Source organism: Nyctibius grandis, chromosome 21 (assembly GCF_013368605.1).
Source record: "Nyctibius grandis isolate bNycGra1 chromosome 21, bNycGra1.pri, whole genome shotgun sequence".
Classification (NCBI taxonomy): domain Eukaryota; kingdom Metazoa; phylum Chordata; class Aves; order Nyctibiiformes; family Nyctibiidae; genus Nyctibius; species Nyctibius grandis.
In genome coordinates this window covers 6,633,084-6,654,641 of record NC_090678.1, presented here as the reverse complement: position 1 = coordinate 6,654,641, position 21,558 = coordinate 6,633,084, and the positions used below count along the sequence as shown (strand labels likewise).

At 45.5% G+C, this 21,558-nt stretch overlaps 1 protein-coding gene across 1 annotated transcript; it reads right to left on the bottom strand.

Annotated features, from left to right (window-relative positions):
* Positions 1-240: 240 nt before the first annotated feature.
* Positions 241-21,181, bottom strand: TMCO1 (transmembrane and coiled-coil domains 1). Its single transcript, XM_068416969.1, has 7 exons — positions 21,095-21,181; positions 19,730-19,807; positions 16,194-16,253; positions 12,563-12,609; positions 11,896-11,963; positions 8,141-8,285; positions 241-594 (listed from the first exon to the last, which is right to left on the bottom strand). The coding sequence occupies exons 1-7, from the start codon at positions 21,162-21,164 to the stop codon at positions 496-498; spliced, it is 567 nt and encodes a 188-aa protein (XP_068273070.1). The 5' UTR covers positions 21,165-21,181; the 3' UTR covers positions 241-495.
* Between the last annotated feature and the right edge of the window lie 377 nt (positions 21,182-21,558).

Below are 21,558 nucleotides of genomic sequence, written 5' to 3'. Positions count from 1 at the left end.
CTTTTGCAAAAGGACAATACGCACAGCTACTTGCCCAGCTCCTTGCTACACAAGACTATAGCCAGTATGTCTAAGACAAGAGAGTCACTTCACAGCATGATTGTTCTGAATTTTCCAAGTTATCTACTTGGCAGATCTTACTGTCACTACCTGAGTTGATTTCCATGCCATAGACTAAATCAACTGCACTACATCAAGGTATTTCTACTTGTCCTACAGCACAATTAAGAGACATCTAGATCAACATGCCCATGCCATTTATTTCTCAGAAACACCAGAAACAAAAGGTCAAGTTATCTTCTGAGAACTTTCTTGGTTTGATGAGCAAACAACCGCTGGTAGAATACTCCATATGGAAGATGTTTCCAAGACTGTGGCCAATACTGCATAGGTTGGTTTTGGACATGTGAAGCCTGGTGCAGAATCCCATCTTGTTACCTCCCAAAGGCAGTCTTGTGCACTGGTCAGACCTTCAGTGAAGGCTGCAACTGTGCTCTAGGAGAACTTCCCTGCCTGAGGTGGCGGGCCAAGGAAGCCTCCTGCTTGCTTGGTGGCAGCCCGGGAAGGAGCAAGGCCGAGCATCTTCTGGATGTTCTGCAAAAACAAGAACAGAAGAGCAGGATAGTATCAGACCATGACAAGGGAGACACCAAAAGAGGAAGAAATCCCAACACTGCTTACAAGTACAACCTTCCCACTAGTTTCAACAGATTCAGGTTCTCACCCACATAGCCTTACCAGTCTGGCTACTATATATTGGACCTCTATCCCTATGCATTCAAAAAAGCTTAGCACAGAGCCAGACAACCATCCCCAATGGCTACAACTAGAACTGGGCCACTCTCCCCCACCTCAACAAAAGCCTTCTGATCATTAAATCCACATTTTGGCTGAGGGTTCTTTTCCACCTCCAGCTACACACCACACAGTTAGCTGGCAGGTACCTCGTTAATGTCTTCACACACAGGTTGGTTTAAAAATCAACCTACAACAGCTATCTTTGCAAATTAACCGCAGTGCACACCCAGGAGCACGTTCCTAACATCTGCTCGCAGGCAGAACCAAGGCAGCCCTCAGTTTTCACAAGTTCCAGGAATCCCTGTTGACAGCAGCCATCAGAGCCTGAGGGTCTGCAAGCTGGCGAGGAAGGCTCCCTCCTAATGCAGACGGAATTTGGGTCAGCAACATGGCAACCAGAGCGTGTGCCAAGTTCAAGTCAGGAGCTTAGGCACAGAATTAACATGAATGCTAGGGATGCAGACAGAACAATGGTTTGGTGGAGATATGCAGTGTAACAGGACATATGTAGCAAAACCCCAAAACTGACTATTGAGATGACCTCATCCGCATCTGAGTGGGGTGTTTCAGTGAAAAACAACAGACAAGGAAAGAATTAAGTAGCAGAGCCAGGCATTAGCTAAAAACTCATAGCAGAACTTTTAAAAGTTTGATGTTTTTCTTGATTTTTGTGAAATTCATTTTAAATTTTGCAACAGTGCAACTACAAAGAGCTACCAGTTCTTTCTGTTTCATCCTTCACTGTAAATAACTACAGCTCAAGATGCTGCTCATGCAGTGCTGGCAAAACAGGAGACATCTGATGGGAAGGAAAGAAGAAAACAACTGTGTCCCCCTCACATCACCAGCTGAGTCCTGGCTATCGGACAACAAAAGGAAGATTCTCTTCAAACCTGAGTGTCCTCTCCAAAATAACTGTCAGGATAGGTCAGATGTTCAAGAACTCTATGGTCTTGCTTTTTTGATCATGGAACGAGAACAAATTAAAAAAGGCAGACAGAGCTTCATAATTCCAGAGTAGGTAAGTTAAAAAAAAAATTGGAAATCATTCCAAGTGGAGAGTATGGAAAGCAAGGTTTCAGCCCACACACAAGGATGAAAGTAAAGGAGGAGAACACTTGAAAAGGAATTACATCAGGTTTAGTCTGTGGCCTACATAAATCAGCCACCGGTTGATATTCAGCAGCCGGCTAAATATGAGAGCATTTCACTGTGGGAGACTCCTTCGTGTGGTTCCTTTTCTCAGAGCGTCCTTAGTCGAGAGGACAGAAAGGAGAAAACAAAAGCAGCTAAGGGACAGATTCAGCAACGGCAGAGGGTGCTGCAGAGTCAGCAGCAGGCAGGACCGCGATCCTACCAGCTTTGCACTGGCTCACTCGTGGAGCCGAGTAGAGGTCCTAGCAGAGCATCCGTGGAAGCAAAGAAGTGTGCACTGCCTCCTCCCTGTTCCTTTAAGTATCAAGAGAGAGAGGAGAACTATGGTGCTAAAGTTTACTCCATCTGGTTGAACAGTTCCAAGAGGAAGAGAGATGACAGCTTGTCTGTATGTGGATTCAAGACCACAGTCACTCTCCAGCATTACCCTGCCGTAGGAGTCCCCTCCTTGCTGTGGAAGGCAGCTAGCCTCCTGCACCAGCTGCAAAGCAAGCTTTGCTGGACAGCAGTTTTGAAATCTACACAGCTAGAAACACCAGGGCTGGGAGAAGGCCAGCAGAAACCTGTCCTGTCTGCTGTGCACCACATTGCACAAGGAAGCCTGCAGAGTCTACTCCCAACACAAACAAGACCATCACCTTCAGGAGCAGGGAGTGAAGACTGAGACTTAAGGATCCAAATTCCTCATCTGAGCTCTTCTGAACTCTCCTCAAATAACTCCAGAAAGGACAGAAGCTGCTTCTGCTTTCATCTTCAAACCCAGAAGTGGCCTCAAAGACAAGGCAGCAAGTGGTTCCTGCCCCAAGGTCAGGCTGTGTGGGAAAGCGCACTCCTGCACAGGGATAATTGCTGGCTCCCTATCCCACTGGGAACACACTTCAGACAGAAGCAGCCTAATCTACAGTTCAGGCATGTGTGAAAAGGAAATGAAGACCAGCAAACGCCTGAGGAACAGCAGCATATTCCTCTTCACAAACAGCACAGGTGAAGGCTGGGAGCTCAGAAACAGGAGCAGGGACAGAGGATGTAACCCTGACATTATGCCTCCCGCCCAGCCCAGCAGCAGACTTTCCCAGATGAAACCCAACAGCTCAAGGACCCTTGGAAGGCCTCTCCCAGCAACCCTCCTCTCTCCAAACAGGAAGGCAGGAGGAACTAGGGGACAGGATTTACGTGCCAGGGAGAGCTGGGAACAGCGCAAAGGAAGTTACTCACTGCGAGTTGACTATTTCGGGAGATGCTGGCCAGGTCACAGGCAGCAAGCTTCCCAGACCACGTTTGAAGAGTTTATCACCCTCACATGCCTGAGGACCACATGAAGAGACTGCCTGATGCTGCTACTGCCCATCCCACTAATGTCAGTTCAATCACCGTCCAGTTAGTCTCCCCACCCTCACGTACTCCCCTGCATTTCCCTTCAGGTCACAGTTTTTTCACACACACAAGTTCCTCTACTTCTGAGCTCCACAGGGACATCTCTTCCCTGCCTTTGATCCCTTCACAGGCAGCATGAGGATTTAAGGGAAGGCAGAGGGATGTATGGTCATCTTAGTTTGTTCGCAACCTGTTCCCTAACTTTCCGTACACCTCCACACCTCCTGTGTCAGTGGCATCAAGCCAGACACTAACTCCCCCATCAGTTCTCCTCCCTTGGGCTAACAGCTGTTTTGAAGCCGACCTGGTGAGATTTCCCCTTTTGCACACAGTGAAACACAAAGGGCCACGAAACTTTCACCTCCAAGGTCATCGAAAGTAAGACTTTGGCACCATTTTAAGCCCTTAATTGTTTTCTTCCCCTCTCCCCTGGCCTCTCACAGCCCTTCACAGACCTCTTCCCAATGCTGTTACCAGTTCTTTCAAATAGCAATACAGCCAAGAGCAGGATGCCAGCGATCACAGCTTCAGTTCCTAGCTTGTGCACAAACTAATGTGGCTGGTCTCTGCCCTTGCCTCCACGTAGCCAGGAGGAAGAAACTGAGCTGCCTCACAGCTGGAGAACTGCAGGTATGGTTAACCACAGTCACATAGATAAGGCAGCAATGAAGACTGCAGTCTATCACCAGAGCAAAACCACCCTTCTCCAAAGCAGTAAAGTAACTTCTGTCCTCCACATGGCCATCAGCATGAACTCTCAAGCACAAGGGCAATTTTTTTCCAGAATTTCTCTTGAAAGCCCAACCCACTGCAAACAGCTCAGCATTTCTGCTCAGAACCAGACCAGACCACCACTCAGTTCATGCCAGCTACTGATTTCACAATAGGAAAGGTCAGGAAATGCCCAGGACTAGAACTAACCACAGGAATTATATTTTTGGACCAAAAAAAAATCCATGGGGGATTTTTCAGCAAGGGAGTTCCCCGATCAACCCAATGGGTGCAGAAAGATCTTGCTGATGGTGCTAGCTTCATGTAATAATCCACAACATTTGAAAGAAGGGACTTTCCATGTAACAGGTGAGTAACATGGAGCAGCACCAGGTAAGATTGCCTGAAGGAACAGCATTAGACCACAGCATCCCAGGAATGCAGGAAGATGATCCTAAGAGCTAAAAAGCTCTTTTCTTTCAAAGCAGCAAACACTGCTCCAGTTACTGGGAAGTGAAACAACATTTAGTCTCGCAGCTAACAGAATGAGGAAGCCCCTGGCCTTTGGTATTCTGAAGCTGGCCCTGCTTGGAGTGAGGGCTGGGCCAGATGACTTCTAGGTAACGCTTTCAACATAAATTATTCTACAATTCATTATCTGCTTTCGCATAGGACCAGCCACAGATCCATTTCAACACAAGCACCCAATATGGAGGGTTATGGAGAATTTGATTCACTAGTTTGCACTTTGTGACTAAAGGAACTCTCTATTATTAAGCTGCTCCATCAAGCTCATCCAAACTTCTGACAGCAGCTGGTATAACACTCCACTTCCCTTTGCTGATCTGCTTTAAGTCTTTCTAAGTCCCTTGGCACCCCCTGAGGAAAAGCAACAAGTCGGTCAAGGAGAAAAGTAGCAAGAATTCAGGAAGTGAACCAAAGAAAAAAGGAAATATAAACACAGAAGAGCAGATAATTTGCAGCTAGTTGCACCAGCATTCACCCAGCCCCCAGAGTCTATTAACTTATTCCCAGCACCCCCTGGGGAAATTTGGCAAAGTAGACTTCTGGTTGCACTGAGAAGGCCCATTTGTCCTTACCAGCCATTCTGCCACTTAAGCTGCTAGTGAACCTTCCTGAACAGGCACTTCCCTTATCCTCACTGATGCTTCTCCTTCCAAAAGATGGGACTAACCAGCTTTGCTGGAGAGCTACATGTAGCCTGCTCTTGGCTTACCATACCAGACTCCCTTTCTCTGTCACGTCCCTAACACTGGCAGAGGCTTGACACCAAAGGTAAAGTTCTTAAGACACTGAAAAAAATCAGGCAGTCGGCAAAAACAGGAAGGACAAACCCAAAAGAACAGATTTAACTCTTTCCTCACTTTTCTAGCAAATTTCATAGAATAGCTAGGGTTGGAAGGGACCTTTAAAGATCATCTAGTCCAACCCCCCTGCTGGGAGCAGGGACATCTTTTTACTGTATCAGGTTGCTCAGAGCCCCATCCAACCTGACCTTGAATGCTTCCAGGGGTGAGGCATCTCTGGGCAACCTGTTCCCATGTTTCACCACCCCACTGTAAAAAATTTCTTCCCTATATCTAGTCTAAATGTCCCCTCTTTTGGTTTAAAACAATTAGCCCTCGTCCTATTGTAACAGTGGCTGCTAAAAAGTTTGTCCCAATCTTTCTTATAAGCCCCCTTCAGCTACTGGAAGGCTGCTAGAAGGTCTCCCCGGAGCCTTCTCTTCTCCAGGCTGAACAGCCCCAACTCTCTCAGCCTGTCTCCATAGCAGAGGTGCTCCAGCCCTCTGATCATCTTTGTGGCCCTCCTCTGGATCTGCTCCAACAGGTCCATGTCTTTTCTGAACTGGGGACCCCAGAGCTGGACACAGTACTCCAAGTGGGGTCTCATGAGAGTGGAGTAGAGGGAGAGAATCCCCTCCCTCGACCTGCTGGCCACACTTCTTTTGATGCAGCCCAGGATACAGTTGGCTTTCTGGGCTGCGAGTGCACGTTGCTGGCTCATGTTCAGCTTTTCATCCACCAGCACCCCCAAGTCCATCTCTGCAGGGCTGCTCTCAATCCTCCCAGCCTGTACTGATACCAGGGATTGCCCTGGCCCAGACCTTGCACTTAGCCTTGTCAAACCTCATGAGGTTCACAGGGACCCACTTCTCAAGCTTGTCCAGGTCCCTCTGGATGGCATCCCATCCCTCAGGTGTGTCGATCACACCGCACAGCTTGGTGTCATCCACAAACTTGCTGAGGGTGCACTCGATCCCACAGTCTATGTCATTGATGAAGATATTATACAGTACTGGTCCCAATACGGACCCCTGAGGGACACCACTTGTCACCAATCTCCATCTGGACATTGAGCCGTTGACCACTACCCTCTGTATGTGACCATCCAATCAATTCCTCATTCACCAAACAGTCTACCCATCAAATCCCCCTCTCTCCAACTTAGAGAGAAGGATGTTGTGGGGGATCATGTTAAAGGCCTTACAGAAGTCCAGACAGATAGCAACTGTAGCTCTTCCGTTGTCCACTGAAGTAGTCACTCCATCACAGAAAGCCACTAGGTTGGTCAGGCAGGGCTTGCCCTTGGTGAAGCCATGCTGTCTGTCTCAAATCACCTCCCTGTCCTCCATGTGCCTTAGCATAGCTTCTAGGAGGATCTGTTCCATGACCTTCCCATGCACAGAGGTGAGGCTCCCAGGTCAGTAGTTCCCAGGGTCCTCCTTTCTACGCTTTTTAAAAATTGGTGCAACGTTTCCCTTTTTCCAGTCACCAGGGTCTTCATCTGACTGCCATGACTTTTCAGATATCACTGAGAGTGGCTGGGCAACTTCATCAGCCAGTTCCCTCAGGACTTTGAGATGCATCTGATCAGCTCCCACAGACTTACATATACTCAGGTTCCTCAGGTGGTCACAAATCTGATCTTCTCTTACAGAGGGAGAGACTTTGCTCCCCTAGTCCCTGCCTCGCAGTCCATCAACCCGAGAGGTGTGGGAAGAGAGGTTGCCAGTGAAGACTGAAGCAAAAAAGTTGTTGAGTACCTCAGCCTTCCCCTCATCTGTTGTTACCAGTTTGCCAGGCTTGCTCATCAGGAGGGGTACACTTTCTTTGACCTGCCTTTTCTGGCTGACATACTTGTAGAAGCCCTTCTTACTATTCTTTGCATCCCTTGCAAAGTTCAGCTCCAGCTGTGCCTTGGCCTTCCCGACCCCATCCGTACACAACCAGGCAGCATCCCTATATTCTTCCCAGGATACCTATCCCACCCTCAACTGCCTGTGCATTTCCTTCTTGCCCTTCAGTTTGACCAGCAGGTCTCGACTCAGCCATGCCCGTCTCTTGTCTTCCTTGCCTGATTTCTTACACTTGGGGATCAAGAGCTCTTGCACTCTATGGAGAGCATCCTTAAAAGATCTGCCAGCTCTGTTCTGCTCCCTTGTCCCCGAGGGCATTTTCCCAGGAGGTCCTATTGACTAACTCCTTGAACAGTTGAAATTTCACTTTCCTAGAATTCAGGGTCCTACCCTTACTCTTTGCCTGACCCATATCCCTCGGGACTGTGAACTCCATCAGTGCGCGATCACTGCAGCCCAGGCTGCCTCCAATCTTGACATCAAATTTATGGACTGATTGAACCTTTATAGAACCTCAAGCCACCAAGAAAATTTCCCCTGAAGATGCTACACTTCTCTTTTCTCACATTACTGTAAAAGTCACAATTACTAAGAAGCCGTACTTAGATTGGCTTCTGATGGAGACAATCTCTTGGTATGACAATCCACGAAGTTACCAGACACGCACACACAAGGAAGGGATCCAGTTCTGCCAACTCTGTCCTAGCACCCCAGTGCAAGTCTCCAGTCAAGTCTTCCACACCAGTCTAGGATAGTGGTTGTTTTTATGAACCCAATGTAGAATTGCTTTGGATATGAAGCACAGGAACAAAGGCAAACACAAACCACAAACAGATCACAGATTATACGAGCAAAACTGGACAGCAGTGATAGACTCCTCTTTATGGATGAAGACGTGCTTTCCCTGCTCCAGGCATGCAAGAGGCACAGCAGTGTACTCACCTGTCTGATAGACATCGTGCAGAGAATGTACAGGAAGATGAAGGAGCAGTCGGTGTAATCCTCACCCAGAAGGTTGCGGTGGGAGAGACCCTGGATGTACGAGAGGGGGATAAACGGAAGCTTTGCCACCACTCGGCCATCGAATCTGGAAAAGAGAGCACAGGATCACAACTGGGGACATTAAAAGAGTCTTTGGCTATAGAAAGAACAAGTGAGCATCTTCAACAGGCCACCAGAGTAGATAAGACCACATGGAAGGCTAAAAAGCCATGCTGCCTTCTCCAGCCCACCTCTATATACACTACACCAAGGGGGCTAAATACACCTCTCTCACAAAGCCCTCCACACCCAGCCATCCACAGGGTAAGCAGGCTTCCCTCAATAACAGTTTTGCCATAGTCAGAGCCAAAGTATTTCGTAGTGATTTAGGTGATCAGCTGGACAAGCTGTTGGTTCATAAAAATCTTGGTTGGTGTTTTGCAGTTTACTGGTGCATTTTATTTAAAAGTCAAATTTATCAGATAACTTCCCAGAACACAGTCAGCACAAATAAAAGATGAATGACTATCACCCTGCTGTGCTGTAGTTAATGCAAGAAGATGGACTCTTTGCTTTAAGCAAAAGAGCATTTTTTAAGCAGAGCATAAACCAAGGACACCTTTTCCTTCCCTAGAGCAGCTATACTTCTCAGCACAAGAAGGATGCATAAGAGAGCCATCAACAGAATGCTTTTTAATACCAACAGTCTTCTCTGCATTAGGTCTGAAGACAAAGGCAGTGCAGAGGCAGGATGATACCGTATATTCCAAGCAGCCTGCCCTGCTCCTGGAACTCCTCCAGGTCCACATTCCAGGGCATCAGGCAGAGTGTGAATTCTGGCAAGCTCGCAAAGACTTCTCCCAACCCAGACAGTCGAACCAATCTTTTGAAGTAAGTGTGTATGATGCCACATCAGCATGTGCATATTTGGATGTTATTTTCTCTGCATGTGCTGATTTTCTAACAGGTGTTTCTTGTTTCAAGAGATCCTAAATGAGCGTTCTTTCCTGTGGAGATGCATTCACACAGCTACAGCTCAAGCACACGCCAACTTTGTTTACATCTCACAGGCAGTTTGGCAAAAGAGCTAGGAACGGATGTTTATCTCCCTCTAACATCCCCAGTGGCTTAAAATTCTGCGTTATTCCTGCTGTGAGAGTGACAAGTATTTCAGCAGTAGCACCCCGAGGTACCTGCTTTTAATTCCAGCAGGTTTTCACAGTTATCATGAAGGGGTACTGAAATGCACAACTCCTAGAGTAAGACAGAGAATTGATGGCATTAAAAAGTTTCTGACAAGAGAAAATTGAGACACACAGAAGCTAATTCCTCTCCCAGGAGAAAGCCCATCTGCTTGGAGGCCACCTCCGCTACAGATCTTGCTGCTCTAGCATACCTTTTCAGCCATAACAGTCATTCAGCTGCTCATCTTCAGCACAGCATTCTGCTCTTTGGGTTTAAACAAGCCTTCTTGACATGTATCCCTCCAGCATGGTCCACCCTGCTGCCCCATTACTACTGACACTCTAAAGAAGCGAGCCAGTCATCACAGTCATTTCCATTTTGACTAAGCTGGCACTTGGCAAAGGTGAGGTGCCCAGCCACAGAATAGCAGCGTCTGCATAGTACTTGTCCAAAGGGCAGCACATCATGCTACTTCCATGCAATTCCTGCTCCTGTTGTCCCCCAGAGCAATGAACTCATTCAAGAACAGCAAAGGCAAGCAACTGAGGCTACAGTCATTGCAGGTGTCATCCACTCTTTTCCTCCTTTTCACACCACACCCCCAGCGTCTCCATGGATGACCTGGCAGTAGCAGCTTCCCAGAGGGAGCCTAAGAGCCTCCTGAATTCATAACTGAAGTACTCTCCTCCCGAGACAAGCAGCTGCTCTTTATGCTATGTCAAGAGAGCGACCGTGTGTAAGTAAGAACCAGCTCCATCAAACCATTCTATCAGCTTCAAACAGTGTAGGTACAACTCAACAAAGCTGCCATCCACATACAAATGCACTAGCTACCTTGTACTGAGACCAGGAACAAAAATTTAACTATCTAGCCCCAAAGGCAAGACAGCCAAATCTTTGGATTTTAATTCAGTAGCCTCAGCTATTGACAAGAAAGCTATTTCAATTAGAAAAATCAGTGAGGTCTCTGGATACTCCTGCTGGTCATGTTCAGGTTCCCTTCAAAGAAAGCGACAAAGGAAAGATATGCTCAAAAGCTTCTCAACTCTGTGGCTAGTAGCATGGTCTCTGTGAGCAGGAATCCTCAAAAGAGGAACAAGACAAGTAAACTTGGTGGTCTTAAAGGAGAAGAAACCAATACACTTTTTTATGTTAATATCTATGCAACAAGGAGCCACACCACATTTAACCAAAATTTAACCAAGCCACAACTTAACTAAATTCCTAAAGCTCTTAATGAACTTAGAGTCCTGTAACACTTATCAGTCATAGCATACTCTGAACTGCCTCTTTGCACTCTAGGAAAGTGGACAGAGCAGGGTGGGGTTTTTTACTTTGTTTTTCAGTTCGTTTCAGGGGCAGCGGTGGTGGTGTTTGTATTGCACCCAAGTAGCTAGGCAAGCACTTGAATACCTCAGGTGCAGCACTATAAATCCCCCACAGACACTATGTTGCTGGGCACACGACTCATGACGCACCTCCATCCCCACTCAGGGCTGCAGTGAAATGAGACATCAATGACTCAAGACTGTACCCAAATTTTAAAGTCCTTTAGTGCTGTGTTCCTCTGCTCATTTTCATAGCATTCGGGAGAACACTAGATGCTGAAGTCTGACTAAGCTGAATAAATAGAGTCCACACAATGGCACTTCTGTTATTATGTTACCCCCCATTTGCAATTTATCCACCCACAGATCTGCAGTAAAATAACAATTGACTGTATCCTGGGGACTGCCAGCACAGAGGCCAGAGGTTTTGGTGCCCAAGAACATAAATTCCTGTTTGTAGGACAAATATATTGCCCAGATATTAAGCAGCCTCCCAAGGGTTATACTAACCATATTCATGTTATCTTCAGCTTTAACAGCCAATGGGAAGTTCACATTTCAAGACCAAATCAAGTTTTGAAAGCCAAGCACAGTCTTTCAGTTTTGCATGACTGAAACAAAGCTGTTTATAACCATGAAAACCAGCTTGGGATTTTTTTGTCTTTGTTTTTTTAAAACTAGACCTATCACAGGTGATTTTTAAAGCAAAGGAAGACTAGAGCCCATGCCTGGACCTGCTAGTATCTTGACTCTGATCACCTTAAGTAGGGCAACAATGAACTCTGCAATTACAGCTCATTTTGAAGGGCAAGGGAGCTGACCCAGTTTTGCTTGCAAGAGCATTCTTTGGTCATACTATTATAGCAAAGCCAAAGAAGCTGAAGATTGCAGCTGCTTGCATTACATCTACCAAACTTGCCCTAATCAAGATGTTCCCAAGCAGACAGCATGTTAGAGTTGTGTCTAGATTAAATGCAATTTGTTCAATTTGATTTCATTCAGCATGCAGCGTTCCCTCTTGAGCAGAACATGAGTGTGGTGACCAAACAACTGCATCTTCATATGAAATATTGATCCATTTTACACAGATTAGTTATGGTTCTTGGATGCACTCTGTCACTGTAACACTTCATGTGATAGAGGAAAGGTGGAGAATATATTCACTATGAAAATTTAAGAAAAATCTAGAAAGTTGATACTTACATGGAGTTAAACATTCCCATCAAGGCAGTGAAGCAGAAGCCAATGGCAAACATGGATTTCATCCGAACCTGCAAGCAGAAAGGTCAGAGATAATCAAAACAACAGGCCTACACTGAGAGATTATGGACTCACACCATTAAGAACAGGCTTTGTCGAGCATCACTGGAATCTAGAAGAAAAAAAGATGACCCAGAAGGCCAGAGGGATGGTAAAAGTGACTGGAGAACTCCCAAAGAGAAGTTTGGTCAACAGCTGGGTACAAACACAGCCACAGAGTGGGCCACTGATGTGAAGAGCTGCTTCAGGGGAGAAAAAAAAAGTGCTCAAGAATTGTCCTGTTACCTTCCACAGATTGTTTTTTTTTTTCCTTAAGCCTATAAAACCAATCAGCAGGGGATCATTATGAAGACAGAACTTAGAAGAGGAAGTCAGACAAATTAATTCTACTTAGAAAATATCATGGAGACTTATAAAGACAAAAATAGCTAAGGCTGGGCATGACATGAGGCAGTAACTGCTGGAGAACTCTGTGGCTCATACTAAAATCTGTAGCCATTAGAGATAATCGAGAAGGAAAAGCTGCTATGTCTGCCAATTGAGCAAAGTCTTTCTGTTGGAAAGCTGACTGAAATCTTCAGCAGTCAGGAACTGGCTTTAGTTTTCTTACCATTGACAAGTCTCTGTTGTTATTCTTCAGTTTCTCTTCTTGTCTCTCTGGAAAGACAGAAACAACAACAGTTATAATCAGTTATACCAACCTAGAAACCAGAGTGTTTTCATTTCCAGGAAGACTTAACCTTCTTGGCTCTCTAAACAAATAACACTCCCAAAACCAACTCCAGCTCTCTATGCCAGACAGTATAAAGCGAAAAAACACACATAGTCAACTGCTTCTCCATCACAGGAACATGCAGCAAAGCAGACACAAAAGAGGAGGAGGCCAGAATCACACATTCAGCACTTTCAAAAGAAATGCATAGAATGTCAAATTTGCTAACTCAACCAACACAGTTGCATGAGCAATGTTGCCAGAAAACAAAGACAGTGCCTCTATATCACACTTCCAAAAGAGAGCAGTCTCCATTTGCTGCACACCAGGCTCACCATTATAAATACACTGTATAAGGATTTCCTTTTGGAGGTGTCAGAAGGCACTCTGAAACCACACACAGAGCTGGGAGCTACACCTCAGCAAGGCTAACATATTGCTGGTCTTAGTAATGAATTTTGGACCCTTGTCAGACTCAAAAGATTCTTGAAAGAGAAAAGATGTTTTCTACATTAATTTCAGTAATGTGTGCATTACTATGCTTTGCAGAGAATACTTTAAAATACTGCTTTGGAGATTTAGTTTGTCCTTAAATCATCACAAACTTCAAAGATGCCCAGTCTTCTGGAAGGGCATTTTCCACGCCCCTCATTCAAGGACTGCTCTGGCCTCAGGCATTGTCCACCACCTGTCACCTTTCTTATCTCATGTCCCCATCGTCCCTTGTCCACTGCACTCCTCTCAGAGTGAGGATCCAGAGGGGCAGCCTAGCTGAAGTAAGGATGTGGATGATGAAGAACCGTGTGAGTGAAGAGAGGGGGGATGCAGAAGGACTGTCAAGGGCTACCCAGCATGCAAGTTGTCCAGTGGATCCCAGCTGAAGCTTCAGTGCAAGAGGCCCATGGCACAGAAGTTCAACAGTTATCTTTCAAGCCCCTGCTAAATACAGGGACTCACAGTAAGTGTTATGAAAAGCAATAGCAACACCTCTATCCAATTTCTTAGAATCCTCATTGCTCTTTTCAATTGCTCCTAACTACAAACCTTCCCCTCTGGCAGGAACTTTCCAGACACCTGCTTCCTGACCCAGGTGGAGAGATCTGTTCTGGGACATTTCAGCAACCACAGGCCAGCTCTTTAGGAATCACATTTGGCACAAATACTTGTTTTTTCCCCTCTGCTACACAACTAACCATGTATTTAGATGGGCTAAAGGTTACATAGGGATAAAGAATGCAGCCCTGATCCCCCAATATACCTGACCAGTTTCTCACCTATTTCTACAAATTCAAACCAAACAGGCTCTGGGTGTCCTACCACCTTACATAAAGGGTCTGTTCCTGCCCAAGTCATACATAAGCAGCATTTAAGTACTTTGCTATACGGCTGGGTAGAGGCACAGAGAAAGAGGACTGGGTCAACAGGCAGCACCCTGGAGTCCAAAATCATCTTCTTCTGCTCATTGGAACACAAACCACAAGGATACAGGGATACAGCAATAATCTTATTTGCCAGCATTGGGGGTTTTTGTTTGTTTGGGGTTTTTTTGTTTGGTTTTGTATTGTCTTGCTGTCTACCCAGCACTCATGTTGACTCCTGGGAACATCCCTGTCTTTTCTTCTAGGGGCACACGGACGCAGAAAGCAGTAGCAAAGTTTAAGCTAACAAACACACCCTTTAAGCTGAAATGACGGAAGGCTGCACCATGATGTTAAAGGTGTGCTGTTCCAGTAGTGTGAAAGGTGGTTTAGACACAATGTGACTGAAGTTGGTTCACTTTACACTTAAAAAATAAAAAGTCTGATAAGTAGGAAACACCAAATTAAGCCTTCTCGTGCAACTTGCACCCTACCTCCTGTGCATATGCATGATTCATCCCTTACATAACCAAGTAGTATCGTATGCACACCTCCTGCCTTATTCTGCACACAAGACAGATGGCAACTGAGGCAGGTCTCTACCACAGCTGTGACTTATCTGTAAAGCTTCAGCTCATTATTTTATTTTTTTTTTTCAACTAGAATGGTAGGAACTCCAGCACAAGTAAATTTGCTCTTACAACAATGCTACATCTTGCAGAATGATTTGACATCCAGTAAGTTACTGGGATCAGAGATTTCAAAAGCAGTTAACAGCTGCGAGTCATTTTCTGGATGTCCAGCCTGACATTTAGGGCCTGATTTTTCAGAAACACTAAGAATTCACCTTCGCCTGAAAACAAACAAGACACTGAAGTTATGGAGCACTTGCAAAAAAAAAAAAAAACCCAACCAAAAAACAACCACCTCAGTCTCAGTATCTTAGGCTTGGCCAGCAAGCATCACAGCAAACAAATCAGTGGTCATTTCCGAAGTTCTGTTCTTAGATCCTTTGTGGTTTGTTTTTCATTTGCAAAACAAGATTATTTCAGTGTATAAAAAAAAAATCAGTGGAGCATCTGAATTCCTCAGATTCTACTGTTTATTAGTTTAGTTCAAGCACAAGTAAAATATTTTCTGCTAGGAACATAGCTTGGATGGTGCCCTGCAAAAAAGTCATTGCCACACATTCAAAAGTGACCATAGGTCACTGCACGTAACATTAAAAAGTTGCCTTATCCACCAAGAAGTATTCATCCCACACAGGGATTATTCATGACTAAGAACTGATAATGCACAAGAGGAAGAATTTTGGCTCCTGTCCCTTCAGGAGTCTAATGATAACAGGTTTTATACCTAGGAAGAACTGTTTGAAGATATGTTTATAATTATTCCCAAGCTTTGTACGGATCAAATGACTAATCCAGCTACCTGGTGTTACAGAGGAATGAGGAAACCAACTCCCAGGAGCTCAGAAGTGTTCCTGCCACAATTTCTGTAATAATTTAACTGAGCTTTGCTGCACGTTTTACTTTGGAGTCCTGCAGATACAGAACTCTCTAAAGCTCGTGTCCATTAAACATCTATCACGTTGTTCTTGCATAGTTCAGTACTTAGAGTTACCTCTACCTAGAATGACTTAAGCTTACTGAGAATGAAAAATGGAAAAATAAAACACTACTTAGAAATTGAGCAAAACTAATTTATCAAACTTGAAATAAATCTAAGTGCAGTTACAGTTAACATGCAAACACCTTCCGCTCTGAAGTGTTCAAATGAGAAAAAACGTGAAAGATCCAAAAATCACAACCATACAGTCACACAGGTACTGCAAGCTGACAGTGCACTGCAGCAGAGAGCTTTGACAACAGAAGTTAATAACAGTCATGGATATCAATGCCCAAATCAGAGAAAGGCAACCAGTTCAACAAGAAGTGCTGCTCTTACTGAAGCTGCCCTTCTCTGCATTTGAATAAAACCATCAGGAGGTTAGATGCCTCCTGCCTTGGGAAAGTAAGGCAGAAGTGTTCCTATTCCAGTCACCAGGCCAAGAATCAGCTCTAGTACCACTTTAAATAAATAGTTTTGAAAGGAAGGAAAGGATAATCACTTCTGTAAGTTTCTCAGCTTCCCCCCATTCTTGGGGCACCGCACTCTCCTCCCAGTCTTACCTATTTTCTTTTTCTGCTGTCGGCCTGCTGATTCAGTTATTGTTTCCTTCTTCTTTTCCACTGCCAAGTGCAAAGAAAGATATTCCAATTATTTCTGCATTGGGATACCACCCCCCCCTTCTCCACATACCAAACAAAGCATTTTATTCCTTTAGGGAACAGAGGCACAAAAGGAAGCTAGGTATAACTAAGAACATATTCAGAATCAACAAGTTATAAACCACAAAGGCTGGCCCCACCACTTAAAAATAAAATCAAAACCCTGGGTGAGATATAGGAATACCTAAAGGGTTAATTTTAAACTCTGTCAAGAGCCCATTACATTGTTAACTGAGCAGTCTGGGACAATTTTGGCTCCAATGACCCTTGCTGATTTGTCATTAGTACTAGACAGTACTTTTGATTCAGCAAGTGTAATGAAAAGAGCTTTGTGGCAAACTCTGCTCCCGATTATCTGCAGTGGGAAGCAGAATACAGGAAAGCCTGTGTTCCCGTACATCCCTTCTTCACAGGCAGGCATTCTCAGGGGAAATGCTGTCCAAGCAGTCGGCCACAGCCTCTCCATTCTTCAATTAATTAGTACTGAAGCATTTCCAATATTTTGAAGTAGGAGCCTAAGCTCAACATTACTAAAACCCCAAATCAGACACCCCCCAAGCATCTGCAACCAGCTATCACTGCAGCAGAAAAGGCTAACATAAAGCCAGGATAGTGAACTTATAACACAGTAAACAGGCTGCTCATCTGTAAATGCTCTTCTGCTGACAGCAAGAAGAGCTTTTCCAGAAAAGTAGGAGATATTTAATTTAAGACCTATAACAAGAGTACTACAAGACATGAGGATGATAAAGCATGGCTATGGTCTAACAACAGACAGCAGCCCTTTTTTATTCCAAACTCTATGTATCTGAACCATATCTACTACCAATGAATAGACTTGGCTCCTTGTTAGCTCACAGAACTGGCTTAGAGACCCGAGCATTAGCACTCTTCTCCCACACGTGAAGTACTAGCTGAGCACAGATCTAGCCTTGGTTTCAAAACACAGGTGAAAAAGAGAGCCGGCCTTTAAAGTCACACAAGGATTTATAGTGCTGGCTTCAGAAATGCCTGTGATATGCGAGTCAGTCACAACTGCTAAGAAAAGCACACTAGCCCAGACAAGATACCTAAGCATCATCTCTTCCACAGTAATGTAGTAAGACACAATGTTTTTCCAAACAACCACCCTACCTCCGATGGGCAGGCTAGCACAAGTGGAAAAAACAGGGAAGTCTGCTCAGAGGGAATGCTGGAGAGAGCTGCCAGATGACACAACACACCCAGTACTCACAGAGTGTTCTCTCTATAAGCTTCCTTATGCCAAATCCAGCTGGGGGATTCTGATCAGTCCATCCCAACCCTGGTCCACATAACCCCATGGCCTCCAACTCTAAATCCAACTGGAGAACACTTTGACTCTTTTCAGGCCTATGTATTGCTCCCAGCCCTAACAAGAGGGCTCCTCCAGACCCCAGCTTTACTCTAGACAGAGCTATTAAGCCTTATGCCAACCCCGAAGAACTCTACAGCCCTACTTCCCTTATGGTTTAAGCAGAACAACCAACCAACGTGCAGACTTGCAAGCCTGTCTGTGCCAACATACGTGACACCACACTACAGCAATTCTAGAGACAGCCTTCAGCCTTGCAAATTTACCATGACATTTACCTCAGAACACTGACCATAATCTCTGCAGCAGCCTCAGACAATGCTGTGCCTCTCAATAGAAACAAGAGGACAGGAAGAGATGAAACTAAGGACTGCGAGTAACAACGTCTGCTCAAGCACACTAGTTGGCCCATTTGTTTTGGCAAATCCTAAGGATTGCTAGGACTCTCATGGGAGAGCTTAAAGATCTCAAATGTGTTTTTTCCTGTTTCAGATGTGTTAGATAACAGTTGAAAGGTGTGGCTCAAGTGGTCTACTTTGCAAATTGTCTGTAAGCCATCAGGTCAGCCAGCTGTCCTTACAGGATGGAAAAAGAAAACAAAGCAAAGCTGAATTTTTAGTGACTCCTCATTTGGTTTTACTTTTTTTTTTTTTTTTGTTAGGGGTGTGGAAATCAAACAAGGAGGTTAGAAACTAATTGAGATGCATGAACCTCACAGCTTTCCCTTCACAGATTATAGCCTGGTATCCAGGAGAGCTATAAAAACAAACAGCATTAAACTCTTACAGCAATCATTAAGCCCCAGGGATTTAGGCCCTGCTAACTGCTTTCCGAGTTCCACAGCACAAACACACGAGGACATTAAGTTTTTAGCTGGATTTCAACTACTTCTCTAACTTGCTCTTCTGAGGCTAATTCCACCCTACACATTTTTATCAGCCAAATGGGATCTAAGTGAGGCAGGCAGAGATGCAATCCCCATCTGTTACTGCTGTGATGACAAAAGCCCCTAATTTAGGAGCTGTAACACAAGGATGACTATACTTCAAGGATGACTATACTTCAACTCTTCATTTTATTTTGCCCAGGGGAAGGCCGGAATAAGCTAGACTGGAAGAAGCACGCTTTGATAATATTGTTCTCTCACGCACTAATAGCGCTGACATCATTGTAAAATATTTTTAAGGTAAAACCAGCTCAGCTTTGGCTCCAGTTGTTGCGTGCTGTCTCTTACTGCTGCAACTTGTGTAGGGTGCATAGAGTTGAGTTTGAAAGGTCAGCTGAATTTCTCCTCTGCTCTTTGGCTTCTGATTCAGACAGGTCCATTGAACACTCCATGCTCAGACGCTCCTGTTTACCATTCCTTGTAACATCAGATGCATATCTTCTGACTGCTCACCCTCAGCTCCCTTTTCCCTTCCTCCCTCATCCTTTGTTCAATCCCTCCCAGGCCTCTCCTCTCTATGGAAGTAACCCAGGACTTTTTTCCTAATCAATTCTATTTGTTTCCAGTTTACACTAGTATAATTTATTTTTGTGTCAGCTCAGACCTTTCTACCATGGCTTTGTCTTTACTCACCCCCCACAATTAATCATCACTTTTACTCTTTATGTGTAATGCTTTCCTCTCATGTTATTCATTATTCAATCCTAGCTCTTTCTTACTACAGATCTCATTCTCCACTGTCCTTGAAAAGCGGAAACTCCATCTTTGAACTTATTTCAGGCATTTAAAAGAATCTACATATACAGACACTGGCTACTTACATTCAGAAAAAAAAAAAGATGCCAGTACTGATCTCTTACTCCTTCCTGTCTTCCATTAAGAGAAGGGGCAATTCAGACAACGCAACAGGTCGTTGTACTAACCTTCCCTCAAGCAAAAGACAAGAATTAAGGACAGAGATTAAGTCCTCTCAGTACAGATTTGTGTAACTTGTAAAATTAGGCTCCTATGAAATCCAAGCTGAAGAAAGTTCTCTCCCTTAGCAGTAGGGGCAGCAGGAATTTCTCACAGTGCAGGCTCTATTCAACGTGACATCTGCTAAAGCAGGATGTAACAGGAGCAGCAAGACATGTTCTCCAGTGTCTGAAAAGTACTTACATTTCTTGCTCTGTTTTTCCACTTCAGCCTTTAATCTCTTGTATTTGTCTGTTCGGTATACCAGCACCCAAGTTATACCTGAAACAAATACCCAGCAAGTAACTAGATAAATAAAGACCTCTTGCAATAATAGGGATACAAGTTAGCAAGCACATATGCAAAAAATACACATCATGTCTACAAAACCACATTATAATATTGCAAATGTGCCACAAATCAACGGAAAGCTATATCATCACTTTTCTTCAAATCCCCTTCTCAAGTTCCATGTAGCAACAGTGCTTATAAAACAAATGTCTTTAGAAGTCACTAGCTATCTTACTGAGCACTGCTATTTTGTGGGACTCATTCAGTTCCTTCACGGTCATATTTACCAGCTGTTGCTCACCTTAAAACCAGGAGTTGATTAAGGCAAACATCTTTGTGTTCTGCATTTTTATAGCACCTAATTAAGGCCCAAGGAATAATTCCCTCTCCTACCAGGACCTGCCTGTTATCAGTAGCCCATTTTGAGAAGGCAAATAGAGATATTATGCTAGAAGAGACCTCAAGAGATTCTCCAGTCTTAAGTCCTTGCACTCAAACATGATCAAAACGAGCTATGCCAGTGGTTTGTGAACAATTTAATCTGAGCTCCTACACAATCCTTTTGGCCCTTTTTTGGCCCTGGTTTGACAACAGGACTGTGCTACTGAGACCAGAGATCACCAGCTGCAGAGAATGGAACCCTGCAGATGCTTCTGAGGTCAACACAGCTTTGTGCTGTGAAAGGCAACAGGTGTGTACACCACCCAACCCCAAATGCAGTGCAGTAGGGATCCTGGAAAGCAAGTATCATATTCCAGCTGGGACTCTCCCTGCCCTTGAATGCCCAAAGACAGTATCTTACAGCTCTGGTACAAATGAGAGTTCAGGATATAGCTCAGTGCCAGGACGAGGGAGCAGCCTCTAACTTTGACTACCTCAAAAGGTATCTATCCAACCTGTCTTTAAAAAGCTGCACATATTTCAACATCCTACCATTTAAAAAGCCTTTTCAAGCAACCAGCCTATGTTACCATCATTGCAAGTTCAGGCGATTTCTTCACATCCTTCCCACGAGAGCTACAGAAACCCACCAGTGTCCTCTTCCAGGCACACTAAAACCTGTGACCCTTCCTGCTCCTGGACCAGACAAGCCCAATTCCCACCACTTCACATTAGAAGTCAGTTTTGTTCAACAGTTCCTCACTGCTGTTCTCCTAGATGCCTGTACCGACCTCCAAGCGCCAGGCCTCAGCAGGCCCTGAGGAACCGGACCTCTTTCGCACCCCCCTGCCCCACTTTTCCCCCGCCACCCGCCCCCCCTTCCGGCCCGGCGCTCACCCTCGGCCAGCAGCGCCGTGCACACAGAGATGAAGACGATGAGGAGGGTGTCGGCGAACATTGTGCTCATGGTGCCCCCGCCGCCCCCCCCCTGCCCCGGTAAAGCCGCCGCGCTCCCGGAAATAGACCCCGCCACCCGGAAGCTACCGGGGGCACGTCGCCTAGCAACGGCCGGAAGCCAGAGCCCGCGCTTCCGGGAGACGGCGCCGGCCAATCGACGCGGCGCTGGGAGAGAAACCGCGGGAAGAGCGAGGGGCGGGGAAAGCGCGAGCAGGCGCTGCTCTGATTGGGCGAGGCGGCTGTCAATGCTGGCGGCGGGGCCCCGCCTCTCCCGCCGGACTCGGGGAGCGCAGCCCGGCGCCCCCGCGCAGCCTGTGGTGACGGCGGGGGGGGGGGGGCCCGGGCACAGCGCTCTGTGGGGAGAGGGGCCGGGACCGGGCGCCTTCCCTGCGGCTGGGGTGGGG